Genomic DNA, 20,396 nt, shown 5'->3' with positions numbered 1-20,396 from the left:
AATATTAAAACTCAGAATTAATTGTTAATTGCTACTGGCCTGCTTCTGTTGCTTCCTGAGATATTTTTCTTCCGAGTTCCTCTGCAAGGTCACTTTCTCCTGTTGAGACAAAAATATGTTTGGACAGAGTTTATCTTTCTAGTGTGTCTGATTTGTTTTGTTTTATTTTGCAGGGGTGGACCCAGGAATTCCGTAAAGAGGGGATGCACATCTTTAAATAAAGGGGGGCGCACGCCGGGTGCGCTCCCTCCGGATCCGCCACTGTTTTGTTTTGTTCTTTTTCTACAACTGAGTTCATAACTACACCAGAAATGCCCTTATATCATCTATTTCCAGTGCACCACAAAAATAAGTCCACCTCTCTACTAGATATTTGAAATGAAAGTCATTGACAGTAAAGGCCTGTATTGCAAAAGTAATATCTAAATTAAGGAGCAATCAAATCTCAAAACATAACAGTTGATTTTTTTTTTTTTTTTTTTTTTTTTGGACTGAGAATGAAGACAGTAACACTAGACATATTCAAATTAGTTTGGATGTATTATTGATCTTGCAACTGATTGACAAGTTGCCCGACATCGATGCAAATATGAATTTGAATAATATTGATCTTATTTTTGTTCTGGCAAAGTGTTCATTAATCAGCATGTTGATATACATGAAGGCCTGCACAAATCACCTTGCCATGACTTTGACTTAATAGTAGTTTTGAGCCATTGTCACATCGAGCCATATGAAAAGAGAGAACGACATTTCACTCCAATGATTAGAAAATCATCACAAGGTATCATACTCATTTGGATCCAATCATAATCCTGTTTCTGACAAAATAAAGAGACTGTCTTGTTACACAATAATATTAAAATCTTCAGTCATGCAGAAAGCATTTTCCTGTGGATTTGCAGTGGATAATTGAGGTGCATTGATATCTATGCAAAATTGCACAAGATTGGGCATTGTTATGCCATGGTTTCGTCAGGAATTGAACTACGCATGTTGGTCGTGATTGAATGAGACCAATTAAGGCCAATTATACAGCAAAATGGAACACAAAAGTAGGTCAAATTAGTGTTTGCAATAAAAGCCTTGCAACTTTTAAAGCACGACATCCTCATGCTTGTTAGGATGCCCATACTTTATTCCTAAAAAAAAAAAAAAAAAAACTAATAGAGAATAGTAACTTGTTCACAAATATTTTTTTTTATTGCAGTCAAATCAATTAACCATAATGAGTTAACTAAATATCATCTTGGTATACTCACTTCTTCAGGTTTGTCAGCGTTAAATTTTGGGCCTCTCCCTTTTGCCTTCTGCTTTCCACCTGCTGGTGGAGACTAGAGTAGATTGGGGGAGGATAAAAGAATTACTACCACTTTTACATTGTTTGCATTATCACTGTATGTTTCAAACTGGAAACGACATCTGGAAAATGTCCAGGGAGACATTATGAAATTTAATCACAGCGTGTTAAACTTTTTTTTTTCTTTGTAGATCGATGTACTGGGTGTTTGTATGTGTGTGTTCTGCAGGTATATAAAAATAAACAAAATCATGAAATAAATGTTTTCTTTTTCTTTCTCTCTCTCCATACCTATTTATATATCCATCTACTTATCCATCTATTTATCCATCTAGCTACCTATCTAATCATCCATATAACTATCTATCCATCTATCTATTTACCAATCCATCTGTCATCCATTTATATTTATCTATCAATCTATCTATCTATCTATCTATCTATCTATCCATCTATCTATCTATCTATCCATCTATCCATTCATATATCTATGTATCTATCCATCTTGCTATCTATCTATCTATTTATCCATCTGTCTATCTCTATATCCATCTATCTATCTATCTATCTATCTCTTTCTCCAAAGCTGTCAAGAGGTTGCCACTTTCCACTTTTGTTTGACGACCACACATGATCATCTCACAACTGTACAAGAATCACAAAATCTGATTTCCTTTCACAGATGAAGAGATCTAAGAATAAGAGTCAAGTCACATGACTTATACACTCACGTGTGCAGCATTCTTCTCGTGTTGGAATTGGAATGCCGTGGGGCTCTGGGGCGGGGACGGGAACGGTGGTAGCGGGGGCGGTAGCGGGGGCGGTAGCGGGGGCGGTGGCGGGAAGCCATTTTGGCCCTCGTGTAGGAAGGACGGACCCTTGGTCTTGGTCTTGTGTTGAGTCTCGTTGATCTCGTGGACAAAGACACCATTAGCATACTGGAAATCATCCTGGCAGATGGAGAACAAAGAGGGCGCCATAAATATTAAACAAGTGCAATTTTACTTCGTTGTATTTTTGTTGTTGTTGTTGATGATGATGGTGATGTTTGTGAAATTTAGGGAGAATGCAGTTGCAAAGTTAAAACAGTGATATACTGATAAGGACACAAGCAGTATGCACATGAACATAAAACTAAGATTGAATCTATTTCTTAATCAAATAGGGGAATCAAGCAGGGTAGGCATAATATTACAACAGTGCATGCTAGAATGAATTTGATTGACAAGGTGGCATTGATTCACGACACTTTAAAGGGATGGTACAGTATTGGTGGTGATGAGGATTGGGTTTTTAACTTTTTGCAAGATACAAAGAAGTCACTGTTGAAACAGTACAGAGCATACGATACCAAGAGGGATTCAAAGTTTATTTGATGAAATCGGTTTTGGAATGGCCGATACATCCATAAACAAAGTAAAAGAAATCAATCGTAATAAAAAGATGGGTCCCACCTTTTATTAGGATTGCTCTGTATTGGGGATCTGAGCCATTTTAAAATAAATTCTTATCAAATAGACGTTGAATTCAGTGTTGGAATTACATGCTCTTTCATATTTTCATAAGAGGTTTCTCATTATCTCACCCAAAAATGTAAGAAACCCGAAGTTAGTTCTCAACCATAACCTTTAATATTAAAGGCCAAATTTACTCCTCTACGAGCAATGGTGTTCCAATACTCAAACCTATCCTAGCCAAACGTAAATATAGGTTTCTTTCCAAAATGATAGCAACTAGATGATAACATTATCAAAAAAAGAACAAATGAGAAAAAATTATGAAAGATGCCAGAAAGGATGGGCTGGCCAGAATCTTTTCCTTACCACTGGGGGCGGAGCTGGTATGAGGGGTGCGCTGAGATAGGGTGGGGCTCTCTTGGGGCGATGGAGCCGCCTCAGCAGCCTCTCCCGCCTTCTCTGCCTCTGGCGATCGACCTTCTTCGCCTTCTCCGCCTTCTCGGAGGAGTCAGCAAAGATGATGACGTAACAGCAGCACGCAGCCACCAGAATTACGAGCAGGACAAAGATGGCGCCCCCTATCGCTATGGCGATGATAGCTTCGATGCTCAGCCCTTCGGCAAAGGAAAGTAATGGCGGCGAGAGATGACACAATATGGCGATGAAAAATAGTGATATTTAACTTGCTTACTTTATCAAAAGATCAACGTTCTCCGTTTTTGTTAGTTTTGTTGATATCTCCTTCCTGTTATTCACATTGTCCGTATGTACTATTGATCACGTTGAAGACAGAGGGAAAAAAATCAAATCTAAACCTGAACTATATACCTCACACAGTGTCTGTGCAGCGCACAATAAAGTAATTTTCAGCTACAATTTGTCGCAGGAGCTATCGAAGATCTCTTACGAAACAAAAAGAAATGCTCAAGACTATGTTCTTTGATGTTTTAATCAACCCATTTAGTGACGAATCTACGGTGGGAGGTTAGGGGGTTTGACCCCCTTCCTGCACTTCGTCTTCAGTATTCGTTCCGGAAACCCCTTATTGTCATTGCTCGTGTCGTCAGAAGTCATTATAGTCGTGACATAAACCAGACGGACAGAAATCAATCTGTGGATAAATGCGAGGGATCATCGAAGTGATGCAACTTTTGGAATATGTAAAAACTGCAAACAAAGGGAAACTGTGTTGATCTTACATAAAACAGGGCACATTATTATAGAAGAGTCTGATTCCTGAATATTAGCACTGGACTTAGATGATAAGTAATTGTAATTACCTCTGTATTGACACCGTGGTCCATAATACCGCTCCACACAGCTTAAAAGGGAAAACAGGGAGAAAAAAAACCCAAAGATAAAGGGTTGAGTACATTGACATAAAGGTACCGTGTGCGATGAAATAGTTACTGCCTAAAACCTAGTTAGAACAGTCTGATTCTATAACACACACAAAAAAAAATTCCCTATGAACTTTTAAATACTATCCATGATAATTAGTTAAATTGCATGCTGAACTAGGAAAAAAAAATCAAACGAAACCTATTTAATTTGTAATTTGGGAGAGGGTGAATTCTTGACTCTGTACAAAAATAAATCACTCTAATTTCAGATCGTTGTCAGTTAGGAATAAATTGGCCAAGATGTGATTGAATAATTTATATTCTCAATATTAGCAAAGTGAACTTTAATGAAAAAAAAATAAATAAAAGACTTGTAGAACCAAACTTAAACATGGAATCGGCACATTATAAACAACATGTGATAAGGAGTTAGCGGAAATGAAGTCTGTTGTAATTATTCTATTTACTAGCTGCATTTACCGGTGAGAGAATAAACATTTTGTTTCAACAAGCAATTTACTTTGACATATTGCAAAATTAAAAACTTACCTGCACGCAACATCGTAAGTGGTAGAATTTACGACGGAGCAGCTTCCTCCGTTGAAGCAATACCCACTGGTAGGACAGATTGCTGTCAAATCAAGGGAAATATGGTATTTTTTTTTTTAATTAGGTTCTCCAGCTTATATTTTGCGAACATCATAAATGAATACGTGAGTGTCGGGATGTGTATCTTTTTGAGGAGAGATTTATCTTGTTCCACGATTTTGAAGTCGGCGGAGGAAAACCTTACCAAAAAAAAAAAAAAAATATGCAAACAAAAAACAAAACCGCACAATCAGAATTAGTACATGGGGTAAATGTACCTGTTGATCGAGCAGTTGTGCCTTATTCGAGAGGAATATCGCACATTTCATGTGTTTCCTTTTCCTGCACATTGCAAATACTATTATTTTGTTGAATACACTTTATTTCAGTATAGATTCCTGGGGGGGGGGGGGGCATTTTATGAAGCATTTTGTCCGACAACTTGTCGGACAAATTTGCTCTCGGCCAATCACATGCATGGATTTCAGTAGCTTTTAACATTTTGTCAGACGAAATATCTGACAAAACGCTTCATGAAATGCCTCCCAGGATATACCTTACGCTATCCTTTGCCTTCGATTATCTAATGTTGATAATCTGATAGTGTTGGTCCTACGTCATGTCCATTTTACTCATTCATTGATAGTTTTTACTTTCAGGGTCCTGTTATAAGTTATAACTGATCATTTAATCAGTTATAAATATGACCCTCTTAAAAATCGACTATAACTTTTGAGCAACTATAAGTCACCGTTGTATTAATAGACTTCCTCTTACAACTTATAATTGACTACCGCGACTCATAATTGATTGTAAAATGGCAAATTTGTAGAATTAACATTATTTCAGGAGTTAAAATTGATTTCTGGGACTCATAATCAACTACAAAGTCTGATCAACTAGGGCCAGATTTATTTGCTTTATCGTTGATGTTGTTGTTTATGATGTTATTTTTGCACTAATATATAAATGAAAAGACATCACCTTATACCGACCGTTACAGACTATAAACATAATGTATGTTTGTAATCTTCAACTAACGAGAGAATGATATTATTCACATACTAGCTGAAATCCAAACACTATAGCAGAGCATGGATCCGTCAGCAACTCATAAAATTGTATAAACTTGATCAATTGGTGAATAGTGGTAATGCCTTGCTCAAGAGGGTACTAAAACGCTGTCAGCTAAAAATTTGAACCACGAACCTACAAGTCATCTCAAGTCTCAAACCGCTAGGCTATGACACATCATAATGATTAAAAAAGGGGGTATCTTAATACCTTGCACGCTTCTTGCAGTGACTCCCTCTACGATCTCAAGGTACAGTCCTGTGCTGACCCCTTCCACCAGTTCAAGGGTCCCCGGGGTCACCGAGTCGTCAAACATCTCCATCACTTCACCGGTAGAGGGCGCGTCGGTGGGGTCATAGGTCAAAGTATACTCCACAACGACGCTCCCGGGGCTCAGAAACAGGATATGAGACATGCGGAACGGTGACTGCGTGCCATAAACACGCTCGAACTGCGGGAGGGGAAAGAGCAGTAAGTTCATATCAGCTTTAGATCTCTACGCGTATTTGAGATGCAAGAGTGGACAGTTAGCAATGCAGACATCATTTGGCAGGATAACTGAATGTATCATCCATTCAGGATACACGTTTGTTCACTTTTGGTCGTTGTTTCGGGGGGGAAGGGGGTTCTAAGGAAAAAAAACAGAGGTTACCTACAACGGCATAACATTCATGTCACAAATGACGAATAGATCGAAAGTTTTAGGGGGGAAATAGTGTTAGGATGCAGATTTGGGTTTGTTCTTTTCGAACAAAATAACAATATAGAATGGTGGTATTTATGGATGTGGCACTTCCCTGATATAAAAATAGTCACGACAGGTATATTGACAAACCTAATGAGACGCATGTTTTGTTTTGTTCGTTTTGTTTTGTTGTTTCTGTGGGCGCACTCATAAAGTTGATAGCAAAAGAGAAAATTACTGAAGAAAATGTGTTTCGGGTTGCTGTTCTCTGTCAACGATATTGTAATCAAATCAAAACATTCCCTCATTGCCAAAATGAGTTAACGGGAGATTGAAACAACGCTTGAAAAAAAGAAGAACAACAACTAAAAGTCTGCACCATACATCTAATCACTTCGGTGTTCAGTGCACTTTATATTCTTAGAAACTAACCCTCTCCATTAAACTTCACAACTCTGTTGAGACGTTGTAATCTCATAATATTGTTATTGTGCTCACGTGATCATAGATCCTGTCGGACAAGCTCAGGTAGCTGCTACTCGTCGGGTCGGAGCAGCACGCCTGAAAGTCGACCGGAACCGTCCCGGGGGTCTCGATGCTCTTCAGTGTGAACTGGCCTCGGAATTCAACCACGTCTAGAAAGAGTAGGATGATGTTGGAAGGACAATGGCGCAAAAAGAAATATAGAAAGTTTCAACAATTCATCTTCTCCCATCAAATAATCCGACAGGTTTTTCCCTTGGATAGATCGCGGAGGGAGGATGGTGGTAGTTTTTAATATACCTTGCATTGCTAAGTGTATTTCCTGTCGAACATGCAATTCCCAACCTGCTTTGTAAAGCACGCACCTCAGGGATTGGATAATAGTTTATTGGCATGAAATACATTACAATCTGCTGCTTTTGCTTTTTTGTACCTTGTCAGAGAAAACAAATTCAGTACTAGCACGGGACTGAGATTTTTGTGGACAGAAATCTGAAGCTTTGAGTTATGTTCCACACTTCAGGGGCGGATCCAGGGAGGACGGCAACCAGCGCACGCCCCCCCCCCTTTATTTTTTGTTGAAACAAAAGAAATAAAAAAAAAAATTGGGGAAGGGGTGCGTGCGCCCCCCTCCCCCTTTAATTTTGTAAACACGCCCCCTCTTTACGGAATTCCTGGATCCGCCCCTGCACTTATCCATCGAATATCACTCTTCCTCAAGGATAGTGCTTCCTTACGAGGCTTTTCTTTATTTTCTCGAGAAGGACACTAGCACAAATATATTGCCTTTTTAGAGGAGTAATATAACACTCGACGACTTTTTTTTCCCACCGAGACTATTGAAGCGATTATTATATTCCCGACCGAAGCGTGCAACGCCGAGGGAAGATACTATGTCGAAGGAGAGATATACCTCCTAAGGGACTGTCGTCATTCCACAACGATGGCAATATAAAGTTATACGGTAAACATAGATAGAATAATTTCAGTCTAACCCCGCCGGCAGCCAGTCAACTTCTTGAATTATTCAACAACAAAAAATCGTGAATTATATGACCTGACGTGACGTCACTGCTCACAATATAATCCTCGCACCAATAGTTTCGTTAAGACCAATCACCGACCAGTTTTTGTAGACTATTTGAATATTGAGCAATGTGCTAAGATTGCCCTCACGAACTAAAATAAAATGGCGCGCGGTGCAGGCATTCTCTTTACGTGCACACTCTAAAAATACCTAATACATTTTATTACATTTTTCATTGGAAAATAATGGTAATGCCACAGTAAATGTAGGTGTTCCAGGTGCACTCACTGAGGTCGAAGGTGTCTGTCAGGACAACGTTGGATGTGGCGAAAGAGTCCCCGTTAGGTCCGGTCAGGGCCCCGAGGAAGATGTCCTTGATGCCCTCCTCATTGTAGTGGGAGGAAGCGCAGAAGATGAGCAAGAAACCAACTACGTAGTTGTCATCGTTGTCAAAGCGGCTGCTGGTGATCTGGACGCCGACGAAGTCCGCGGCGAGGGAAGTGCTTCTGAAGAGATCGTCCAACTGTAAAGGGGTGAAGTTTAACCCATTTCTTCCTAAATATTAAGTACCTTTGGGTCTCTCCTACGCACAAAGAGTTAAAGCCTAGAAAGAGAAGGCCGGAATTATGACGTCTCACACTCTCATACATAGATACAAGGGATGAAATGAGAAATAGTATTTCTCATTTCATCTCATCTCATCTCAAACAACACAGTTTTGGTGACAATCTGTTTCAGCACGTTCGGTAGGACCCCATGCGTGCTAGATTGTTCCTTAAAATGACAGATTCTTCTTTGACAATTTTACTAGAAAAATAAACATCAAAACTCCCAAAACAGCATAAAAAGACACTATGATATCAAACCAGTTCTATGACTTTGTCCATGACCTGTTTTTTTTTTTTTTGGTCCAAGCTCATTTTTCCATTGACATTATTGGAGTAATGTACAAGATATCTGAGAAGAGTTTGGTCTAAATTTAACTCCTAATACTCACGTCATCTTGAAGGTTTCTCTGCCGGTACGAGCCGGCGAACACCCCTTGCAGTCCGCGAACCACGTCCATTGTCATCTGCCCGTCCAAGGTAATAGTACCTACACAGACAGACAGAGTAGACACACAGACACACAAATACAGTTCTTAACAGACTTGTACCACAAAGAACAAAGCTAAATATTGGCATGCTATTGCTTCGGCAACAATGCGCGCATCATGCTTGTTTTGGGAAGATCAGAAGACCGTATTCATTGTGTCAAGTCAGTTCAACGAAACAGATCTCACGCAAATAGACAGCTGGATAGACTTATACCCATACCGTATGCCCCCCCCCCCCCCAAAAAAAAAAAAAAAAAATGCAACGGGACCCTCCGCAATGATATCTCTAAAAAAAATAGTGAATCAATCTAAATACAAATTCAGAGTATGAAACTATAACTCATTGCCCACATCTTACGGGAAACCCCATTCGATTTGCTTCAGTGGTCAAAGAGAAATGAGAAGTTTTGTAGAGGATGTCAAAAATCTCTTCCCTCCAAGTTCTGTCTATTGTATTCACACACGAGAGCATCGAAGTGCTAAACTTGGAAGAATCAGACTCATGACATGCTTTACAACAATCCACATTTCTCTGTGACCGCTTAACCAAATTGAATGGGGTTTTCCGCAAAATAGAGCTAAGATGTTATATTTTAAGACTCTGAAGTAGCATTTAGACAGTTAGATCATATTGGGTGTTATCAATGCGAAAATCTGATGGTAATTTTTTGGGACATAATGATTTAGGAGATGAATAATGGGATTATCAAACAAGTCTATGCATGCTATCATTGACGATCTCGAAGCCTATACAGGGGTCACGGGAGAATGAAGACATCTACGCTTCGACTGTTATTCTACAACAGTTACTGAAACAGGCTCACGTTACAATATCACATAATGTACTATTCTTCGGAAAAAATAAACATGCTAGGTCTTGACTTGACTCGACAAAATGACGTATCATTGTGTTTTGATATATTTTACCAAAGTACAGCACACATGACACTGAGTTGAATAACATAACTTTCCCCAAAGTTCATTTTGCGTTCTATTTCATTGCTTGTAATACAGTAAACAATACAATGCTCAACGTTGGTGGCTCACTCTGTTTGACTTCAACAAAGATGACGAATGAGCAGACGGCAAAATTCCCGCTTGGGTCCTCCGCCACGTAGAGTATGGTGGAAGTGCCCACGGGAAAACGCGAGCCGGATGCCCGTCCCGACGGACGCGTGATGGTCACGCTCCCGGAGTTATCCGTGGCGCCGGGTGTCGACCACAGCGCGCGCACGTCAGATATGGCGTTTGCAACGTACAGTGTCTGGTCGTCCGGGCATGGGGAGATGAAAGGTGGTTCCAAGTCTGCGGACAAAAAGTTTGTCATACCAATGATGATGGGAATGTTGATATTGATATAGTGGTGACGTTAAAACAATAAAATCAACGACATAATGGCAATCATGTGAGACGTTACACCATCCGTCATTATTGCTTTCATCATCGTCATCATTTTCATAACACGTCTTTCGAACCCGTCGTGGTGATAAAACGCACTATTTTTTTTTCTTATCACCCATTTCAGTAAAGTCAAACATACACTGAAGTGCACTCACTCCATTTCCCCCGAAGGCATTTTAGTTGAGCAACCATCGCAAAATTTCTACCACGTACCAATTAGTAACCCTCTGGCGGTTATAGAGAGGTCTACAGATCTTCAGGTTATACAGTGTCTTTCAAGAGCGAAAGACGTAAGCCTACCGTGAAAAAGCCAGAAGAACTTGCAAATTCTAATTTATCAAATACCAAATCCTTTCTGAAGCGCCTAATTTTGTGTTTAAATAAAAAGGGCACCAAAATGTGATTTCATTCCTGTCGGTTATTGCCATGCATTAGACAAATAATAGGTGTTTGTGCAACATTACAACCTGTGTGCTTACCAATGACCTCTACGACGAACCCGCAGTAGCCGATATTTCCCGCGCTGTCCATGGCTTGGTATTCGACGTCGTACGACCCGAGTTCCAACTCCACCCCTGGCTGATAGTTGGAGGTGATGTCGACATTTGGGTCTTCGTCATCCGTGGCCGAAATCGTCGGCCACGTCACAGTCGCCGACGACGTTCCTTCGTCGGCAACGAAGTTCAGAGTCCCGACCGGGCAGTTGTCGAAGACGGGAACGGCCTGATCAACTGTGGAACAATATCACGACGAAATCAGAATAAATTAGTTTTTGTCTGGGTGCAAGCGTGCAATTTCATCTAATCAAAGAGAAGCCGAATGGCCAATTCTACAACACAACCTCGTCGAGAATCCCCAACTATTGGTCTCATAGTATGCTCAAATGTCTTCCAATAATTATTTCGGATTTTATTCATACTCTAATTCTCACGAACACAATATTGACATTAGGGGAATCCTACAGAGCCAAGAGAATGAAACCCACATCAGCGCACATGGAGATAATTAGCAATCCATTACACCGTCGGGATCTCTGGGAGTTCAACAATTGATATGTTTGCTTCAGTAATAAAGTTCCTGTGATTAGGCTAACAGAAACGAAGTACCATTGATGATTAAGAAAAAATCCATTTCCCAAAATGAATCTATTATCCTAAATCAAAACTATCAACTTGACGGTAATCTTTTATCTTCAATAACCCTTTGTCTGCTCTGAGTTTCGATTGACACAGGAAACCCCATAACATTGTACAAAGTTAACTTTCCAAAGCCATATTTGCACAGAAAGGGTTAACAAAGCTCCTATTCAGTTCAATATTCTAGATATCAGTACCTGTTATTGTGACGGTAAACTCGCACTCAGCCGTGTTCGGAGGCGTGGCCCCGTCACTCGCGACATACCGCACCGTGTAGGTTCCAGCGAAGAAGAGCTCGGGATTGGATGCCGTGGACGTGATGGTCGGCGCCACGCCCGAATTGTCTGACGCCGTCGGTTCATCCCATCGCACGATAGCCGAGTTGGTCCCTTGGTCGAGCGGCTGGGTTATGTCACTGGGACAATCTTGCAAGACGGGCGGTTCAGCATCTGAAAAAAAAAAACAAAGAAGTGAACGTGGCTTGAACGTGTTCCTAGGATTATGTGTAACATCTCCGTCAAAATAACTTTCCTCAAATTCTTCCTGAGCACTTCAACTGTGCACAAGAATCATCGTGATGATTCAAGCGCCGTCTGTGAAATGATGTCAAATTGAAGAGTTTTATCCCAAAACGTGCTAACTCCATTCTTGTTAAGTTGAATTTTTTATTAAAGCTAATATGAAAAAAATAGGAAAATAGAGGATATTGTTAACCATAACTTCTAGAATATTCCTTGTTATACACTTGTAATTTGTGATTAAAGCTGATAAAAAAGAGAGAAAATAATAAGAATTAATACAGGATATTTCTAATCATAACTTCTAGAAGATTCCTTGCTATGTCACAAGTGAGCCATTACTGGAAAGGTGTAATTTTGTTCTATTTAATGATAGACTTACTTTGAAATGTTTAAAAAATGGCGCTTTGCTCATTTTGCAGTAAAACTCTTCTAGTGAGTAATGCCTCGACCATGCGCACATCCATTCCAAGGCTTGATAGATTATTTAAAAAGACACAGAGAAACAAACAGACTAAATTGTGTGTATGACGATGATTGCTTGCTGTTTCTTTTTTGTTTCATGTGTAGTATATTAGTTACTGCACGTTTTGTAATAGTATATGACACACTTATATGTCATTTTCTCATCAGTAAGAGCAAACCTGACATAGTGTGTCAACGTTGCAGCGGGCTCACCTTGTACCACGACAGTGAACACGCACGTCGCTGTGTTGCCTCTCACGTCCGTGGCGGTGTAGGTTATGGTGACTGATGTGTGGTAATACACGCGTAGCGGTTCTGCGTGAGTCATCGTTATCTAGATAGACGCAACGAAATGTTTTAGTTTTATTTTCGAATACTGAACATTATCTTAACTAGACAAGTTTGGTGGGTTCACGTGATTTTTGGTTTGTTTTGTCTCGTATTCTAAAACTTAAAAACCTGGAAGCGTTTCTGTGCAGGTGCACCATAAAGACCCGAGATGCTATGTTATAGGAAGACTAGCCCGACTCGGATGCACAAACAAGTATTACTCTCTCTATTCGGGAGTATCGTATAACGAATTGTGTATGTAGAGCATTTATCCTTGATATTGTAATGTAAATGCACAGGTAGCCGAGGAATCTCGAGAAGAGTCGAACGTTACCGATAAGCGTAAGCTTTAATGCACATATTCGCTAACCGAAATTCATCTTATTAAAAAAAAAAACAAACAAAAACAAACAAAAAACAAACCAAAAAAAAACCTGCTGTAATCGTTGTTTTCGAATGTGCGAAAGAAGATCGAGTCATTGGTCGGGACATCTCCTCTCCGTACTGGATCTTAAAACAATTCATCACTGATGTAATTTTATCACTCTGTCTTTTGTCAGGACAGATTGTCCTGGGGGGGGGGGGGCATTTCATGAAGGAACTTGTCGGATAAAATATCTGACAAGTCAATTATATCCGACAAGTTTTGAGAAATTCTTTAGTCTGATTGGCAGATTTCTCTGAACTTGTCGGATATAATTGACTTGTCGGACATTTTATCCGACAAGCTCCTTCATGAATGCCCCCCTGGGCTCACACAAATTACCTCTTTATCGTGTGGACGTATCGTAACCCTTCATAATCAATTCATGTCTTGAGGAACATTACATCTACATATTCAAGAGACGATTAGAAGTGAGCCTTCCCAGACTTGGGAAGATAATTTGACTCAAGAATGTCCAGTCACGCGCACACACGTTATTACCTGTAGGGAAGCTTGTCCTGTGTAATCGTCAGTGACAGTGATTTCCGGCCACGAGACATCGGCGTAGTCTTGTCCCGCCTCGTTGTCCCGCGTGATGGTAGCAGGGCAGGTAAAGACGGGAGCAGTATCAACTGATAGATAGGGAAAGTATGATGGTGGGGGGTTTAACGCGGGGCATGGTTTGTCGCGTTGCCGTATAAAACAAAGATATATCGAATGACAGAACATTGTGTGCAGGCGCATGGGCAGCACCAGTCCTCCCTAAAATGATTCATGAAAGCGGCTACCCTTATCTACATGTTTTTGGGTTTGTTTTTTTTTTTTTACTTCAGCACTTTTCAATGCATTTTACAGATGTTTGACCACTTTTCTGCATCGCCGTAATCACCTATTATTACCTTGCAATACCATGCCCGGCACATTTTGTTCTGCAAGCTGATCCACTGGATCACTTCATGGAAACGACGATCCAAGATTTCCCTTTTCATTTATCTCAAATTCTTCACTTGAAATCCTCATTTCTATAATTTGACACACCTACAGAGTAACGAAGGAAACATTATTGAATGAAGTAAAATTGCAGTCTGTATAAAGTTAGCAGGTGGTACTGGCATAAGCAAATGATTCTATTAACCCAAAATGACGGGGGAAATGGAATAGTTCTTATTATACTAATAAATAGAGCCAACATTCTTTTCGTCCCTGACACAATTTAAGATAAACTACATGAACATAATAGTTGTGATGATACGGTTTTCTTTATCCAGGATATGTTTCACCCTAACATCGCCAAGATACTAATTTAAACGCATGGGTCGAAAGGAACATGTTAATAAATACATCTCAGTGGCGGATCCAGAAGGGGCGCAATGGGAGCGCGCCCCTCATTATCTTTTGTGAAAACAAAGAAATCTAAAAAATGGAGGCGCTTGCGCCCTCTCCCTTTAATTTTGTAAAGGCGCCTCCCCTTTACGGAATTTCCGGATCCGCCCCTGCATCTTATCCAAGGACGTAAACACTTGACAGGGATTTGAACTCGGAACCTCCAATTAACAGTAAAGAGTTTTACCCACTATGCCACAGTGCCCCAAAAACTATAGGTTCATTTTGATTCTTAGAGGATAGTGGGCACAGGTAACCCTGGCATGGGCGAAAAATGACATAGAATTCAAAGATTACATACCACATTTTTCCGGTTTTCACGCTGATATACATTAATTCAAAAGAAAAGAATAATGGGAACAGACAGAGCGCGGACTCACAGAAAATTTGTTTTAGTCATTACTTACTAAGCACACTGACAGTGAAAGTGCAGACGGCCGAGTTGCCATAGTTATCAGCGTAGGTCATTGTGACCCTGTCGTTTCGCCTGGTCAGGCTGGCCTGGAAGACAAAGCCGGACTCCAGGTTGGTCTGGGTCGTGAACTGACCAGAGTTGTCCGTGACCGTGGGAGATGACCATGTGACAGGCAGGGATATGACGCCGACGGGAACGTACTCGACGATGTTGCCGGGACAACCGGTGACAACCGGTGCCTCGTCATCGACTGGGGACATTGAAAAGATGACATGCTACTGTTCACGTGCATTTTTAATAAAGGTACTTTCACAACATGAAGTCGACGTATTGGATGTTACAATTATTTTGCCACCAACTTGATGTTCTTTAAAGTCAGTTAACTTATTAACATCTAACATAATGTATATTGCAATGATGTCACTTTGCCATGAAATATTAATCTCCATCATCGTTTATATAACTACAGCATTTCTAATGCGTCATCGATCGAGTGGCCTATTCTAAGGCGCAGAGGGACATAACATATATTGTGTAGTTGTACTTAATTATGACAGTTAAAGAACAAGGAAGAGGTGGAAATATGTATATTAATATATATATATATATATATATATATATATATATATATATATGATATATATCTAAAACCTTTTAGGTTTTAATCTCGTATATATGATATATAATGAATAAACATAAATATATAAATAAATATATATCTTATCATGTTAAACAGTAATTCACTCAACGGCTTCAAAGCCATGTTTGTTTGTTTATTACCCCAATATCATTCATTTTGCATTTTTCGAAACATGACAATGCAAACTTTCGCATTCCATAGTAAGATACTGTCCAGCAAGCGGAACGCACCTGCAACCGTAACGAGAAACGAACACACAGCCGTATTGCCAACCGTGTCGGTGGCAGTGTACTCCACTGTGACGCTGCCAAGCCCGAAACTATAACCTGGCTCGACGGATGCAACCACCACTGGCGTTCCATATTCATCCGTGGCATTGGGCGGGGTCCAAGAAACGGTTGCCTGGGTGGTTCCCGTGGCAACCCATCTGGTGATGTTGCTGGGGCAGTTATCAAACTCTGGTGGAGAAGCGTCTTGGGTTTCTGCGAGTAAAAGGGCAAAGGAAATGCATCAAATGATATTTCCTAGTTCTTTCACGCATGTGTATTCACTGATGTTCTTATCTAAATCTTTCTATTTACGACAGAGTTTACACAAAATACGCATACTTTTTACCAACTTTAGAAATATATTATATATTATATACTATATATATATATATATATATATATATATATATATATATATATATGTTTATATATTCTGATTGATCGTGCAAATAAGAAAGTAAAAGTTGCAACACATAGAATTTACATTTGCAATTCACTCATCAATCTAAAATCACAATAAACACTGATATCGCAAGAGAAATTCGAAAAAAAAACAACAACACATTTTCAGGACATTAAAGCACTGCACCGAGGTCCTCAAAAAAGGTGGAAAACAATGTCCTTCAGTATATCTCCTAACACATTGAGGGATTGTGTGCATTAAGACTGATTAAGATATTTGATTTTTTTTTTCTCATTTCATTTACCACGTGTTTGATATATTTCGATTCTAGGTTCACTTAATTTTCTTAAATAATTACATTTAAGAGAAGCTACCCTTTAACACATGTACAGGCTGTTTGCATTGTGCTGGCATATTATTATACTCACCATTGACAGTCACAGTAAAAGAACACTGGCTTGGGTTATAACTCTTGTCCATCGCTACGTACAGAACCTGAGTGGAACCCGTCGGGAAGTTCTTTCCCGGCTGGTGTGTCTGCGACGTGTAGAGGTCCGTTCCGTCGACGACGTCGATAAACGAGGGCTCTGTCCACGTGACCATCGCCTGGTCGATTCCCGGAAGGACGTACTCGATGATGTCATCAGGGCAAGGTGTAACGAGCACGGGTGGGGTAGTATCGACCGTCTCTGGGGAGCACAAATTTTCATTGTGGGATATCAAAGTGAGTGGCACATTGCATATAAGATCAGGGCCCTGTTTCATAAAGTTGTTTGTTAAGTTACGCATGGCTTTATGAACGACTAGAATAGGAAGTGCCAATATGTGTGCTCATTTTTTTTCACGTTTCAACAAAGTACGACTATATGGCAACATTTCATCTACATTGAGGCAAAAATACCCTTTCAACTATTAAAACGTGTGTTAACATGTAATAAAAATCATTATCATCTGCAAATTCCAACGTAAGCTATTGAAATTAACAGTGTTTAGGAAATCTACTTGGCTTGCGCCATATTTAAGTCGTTCATAAAGTCGCGCTTAACTTAAGGAACAGCTTTACGAAACAGGGCCCAGGGAGATAAGATGAGTGGTCCCTTATACATAAGGTCAGGGAGATAAGAGTAAGTGGCCCACTACACATGAGATCAGGAGATAAGGGTGAGTGGTCCATTATTATTATTATATAAGACAGTGCCCTATGACAGCGATTTATGAATGAGAGGTTTATTATATATAGGGGTCAACCATTGGGAAACAAAGCATCTAATACTCAATTAGTCAGGTATGGATTTGACATGACTTAAAGGACAAGTTCAAATTCATTAACATAAGGATTGAGAGAATGTAGCAGTATTAGTAGAACACATCATTGAAAGTTTGAGGAAAATCGAACAATCCGTTCAAAAGTTATGAATTTTTGAAGTTTTTGTGCAGTCACTGCTGGATGAGAAGACTACTGCAGTGTATGATGTCACATGAGTACAACAATATAAGGAAAATATAGAGAGAATTTCACAAAATTTCATCTTTTGAAAAAAGTACACATTCCCTTGACTCGTTACTGACATGTGTTATGGGTAATATTATTCCCATTGCCTTTAGAAAGAGGCAAGTCAAGTGCTCTTTTATTATGCGAAAAAATTTAAAATATGTTGAATTTTCTTTACATTTTCTTTATACTGTTGTACTCATATGACATCACGAGCCTTAGTAGTCTCCTCATCCAGCGGTTCCAACACAAAAATTTTAAAAATTCATAACTTTTGCATCGATTGTCCGATTTTCCTCAAACTTTCACTAACGTGTTCTACTAATATTGCTACATTCTCTCAATCCTTATGTTTATGAAGGTGAACTTGTCCTTTAAGTACAGAGAGGTAGAGATTTTGATAGAGAGCAAAGTAATAATTTATCTAAAATGATGGGTTAAATATCGAAAAATGCGGGAAAAAAAGACAACTTCCTCCAAACTGAAATAGGCCTAGTTTGTGAAATTACGATCAAGAATGATTGATTAAATCATAAAAGTCATCTGCTTTTAATAGGTGTGCACATCGTCTTATTCTCAAATAAACATTTCAGAATTAGACAAACAGAGCTGTACATTCAGCTGAAATTCATGCAAATTTAAAGACAGAACTTTTTGTATCCACTGAGAAGAAAACTTACTCTCCACTTTGATCCTAAACACACACTGTGACGACTCCCCGGCATCATCGGTGAACACGTAGGTGACTTCCGTCGTGCCGAGCGGAAACGACGCGCCGGACTCGAAGTCGCTCGTGACCGTGACGGTCCCACCGTCGGGATCTACGGCGGTGGGCGGGGTCCACACGGCGATGACACTGGTTGCTCCGTCGGACGCGCCCACGATCTGGTTACTGGGACAGTTGGAGATGCTCGGGGCAGTATCCGCTGGAGGGAGAGAGAGATTGTTGGTGGTAAACTGTGATACGTTTTGGTATGGAGTTTGTTTCGCATCGATATGAGATGTGGTTTGAGTAATATTTAAGCTAAAGAAAAAAAAGTAGGTAAAAAATACTTACGAATAATCTCGATGAGAAATGAACAAGTTGTCTGCAATCTGTATTTGTCGACAGCCGTGTACGAGACGGTCGTGTTGCCAAGCGGGAAGTAGTCCCCGATGGAATGAGTGGACAGTAAGTAGACTTCCCCCGAGCCGTCCGTAACTGTGGGAACCTCCCAGTGCACCGCAGCCCCGTTGGTGATGACGGTGTCATTCGGGCAAACCAACGATGGCGGCGCTGTATCTATAAATGGGCACAAAATTGAGATGTTGATAAACCATTGTAAATTATAAGCTCAGCACTGGGGCAATGAACTGAAAATAGAAGCTCCGCTTTAAGCCCGATGAAATGAATACGTTAAAGTCTAGTAACCAATTGAGAAAAATTGTTTTGCAGGGCCATGAGATGAAATAATCAAACATTATTTTCATATCACAATCATCCTTTCTATCTTTCTTTTTTTCTTTCATTTGAATGAGTGTATATATGTTGTTGTTGTTGTTGTTGTTGTTTTTTATTAGTCATGAGCAATCTATAATCTCGATCCTTGAAGCAAAATATCAGATATGTGAGGTACTGCAAATCTCTCTGGTATGTCAAGGGGATGTTAATTTCTTCATTCAAAGTCCAGATAAATCATAATTATCATTTTGATGTTTGTAGACACTGCCACACAAATTAATGCAGCAGTCGTCAAGTCAACATGACCAGTAAGACTATGTTGATGTTTGATTGGACACCGTTAACTCCTGATGTATGATAGTATATGTTGTCGTAGCGAAAATAATGACATTGACCATAAATCATCACGTTATGCTACTGAGATGAGGTGACGAAATACAAGTAATAGGTAATGACATCCACAAGCCTCCGAATGACCTACATACAATATTCTTCACTATACGATAGTTCACTGTCTGAAATGAGATTCAAAGCAGGGGCGGATCCAGGAATTATGTAAAGGGGGGGGGGGCGCGCAACAAATATTTCTGGAGCCACTTCCAGGTTTCATTTCATTTGTTTCTTTTTATTTCTTTTGTTTTTAACGAAAAATAAAGGGGGTGCGCCGGTTACGCCCCCTCTGGATCCGCCACTGCAAAGGAATGGCACATTGATCAGTTCTTGTAGACTGGAATAATAAGTAGCGACGTGTGGTGGTTTTGTTGTTGTTGCTGCTGCCGCTGCTGCTGCTGTTGTTGTTTCATATCATCAACTGTAGTTGATAATGCAAACTCATGGGGGGGGGGGGTATGAGGTGATAACGTCCCCACCGCTGGTTTTAATGTACAATATATGCATTTTATGTATGATGATACCCAGCATCATTGTTACATGAAACCATGTGGCACAAGAAAATAAATGTACATTACTTACTTTATGTCATCAGTGATGACTTTTGGACCAGTCTCTTTGTTTACTATTTGGCAA

The 20,396-nt window shown here is 39.8% G+C and overlaps 1 protein-coding gene and 1 long non-coding RNA gene across 2 annotated transcripts in view; both read right to left on the bottom strand.

The window, feature by feature from the left end:
* Positions 1 to 35: 35 nt before the first annotated feature.
* Positions 36 to 2,242, bottom strand: LOC140239551 (uncharacterized). Its single transcript, XR_011901993.1, has 3 exons — positions 2,032 to 2,242; positions 1,263 to 1,334; positions 36 to 99 (listed from the first exon to the last, which is right to left on the bottom strand). It is a non-coding gene; the product is annotated as an uncharacterized lncRNA (long non-coding RNA).
* Positions 2,243 to 3,075: 833 nt separating this feature from the next.
* The window catches only part of LOC140240245 (hyalin-like), a 17,798-nt gene continuing 477 nt past the window's right edge, over positions 3,076 to 20,396 (bottom strand). The window contains exons 2-18 of the mRNA XM_072320034.1: positions 18,987 to 19,211; positions 18,610 to 18,855; positions 16,866 to 17,126; positions 15,996 to 16,247; positions 15,118 to 15,375; positions 13,829 to 13,959; positions 12,787 to 12,907; positions 11,788 to 12,039; positions 10,934 to 11,185; positions 10,101 to 10,358; positions 8,955 to 9,052; positions 8,246 to 8,480; positions 6,946 to 7,082; positions 5,973 to 6,213; positions 4,650 to 4,731; positions 4,038 to 4,078; positions 3,076 to 3,371 (exon numbers count right to left, since the gene is read on the bottom strand). Of these exons, the coding sequence (XP_072176135.1) occupies positions 3,076 to 3,371; positions 4,038 to 4,078; positions 4,650 to 4,731; positions 5,973 to 6,213; positions 6,946 to 7,082; positions 8,246 to 8,480; positions 8,955 to 9,052; positions 10,101 to 10,358; positions 10,934 to 11,185; positions 11,788 to 12,039; positions 12,787 to 12,907; positions 13,829 to 13,959; positions 15,118 to 15,375; positions 15,996 to 16,247; positions 16,866 to 17,126; positions 18,610 to 18,855; positions 18,987 to 19,211 (3,386 nt within the window). The remainder of the gene's footprint in view (positions 3,372 to 4,037; positions 4,079 to 4,649; positions 4,732 to 5,972; positions 6,214 to 6,945; positions 7,083 to 8,245; positions 8,481 to 8,954; positions 9,053 to 10,100; positions 10,359 to 10,933; positions 11,186 to 11,787; positions 12,040 to 12,786; positions 12,908 to 13,828; positions 13,960 to 15,117; positions 15,376 to 15,995; positions 16,248 to 16,865; positions 17,127 to 18,609; positions 18,856 to 18,986; positions 19,212 to 20,396) is intronic.

The sequence above is a fragment of the Diadema setosum genome, chromosome 16 (assembly GCF_964275005.1).
Source record: "Diadema setosum chromosome 16, eeDiaSeto1, whole genome shotgun sequence".
Taxonomy (NCBI): domain Eukaryota; kingdom Metazoa; phylum Echinodermata; class Echinoidea; order Diadematoida; family Diadematidae; genus Diadema; species Diadema setosum.
This window is presented reverse-complemented; position numbering and strand designations above follow the sequence as displayed.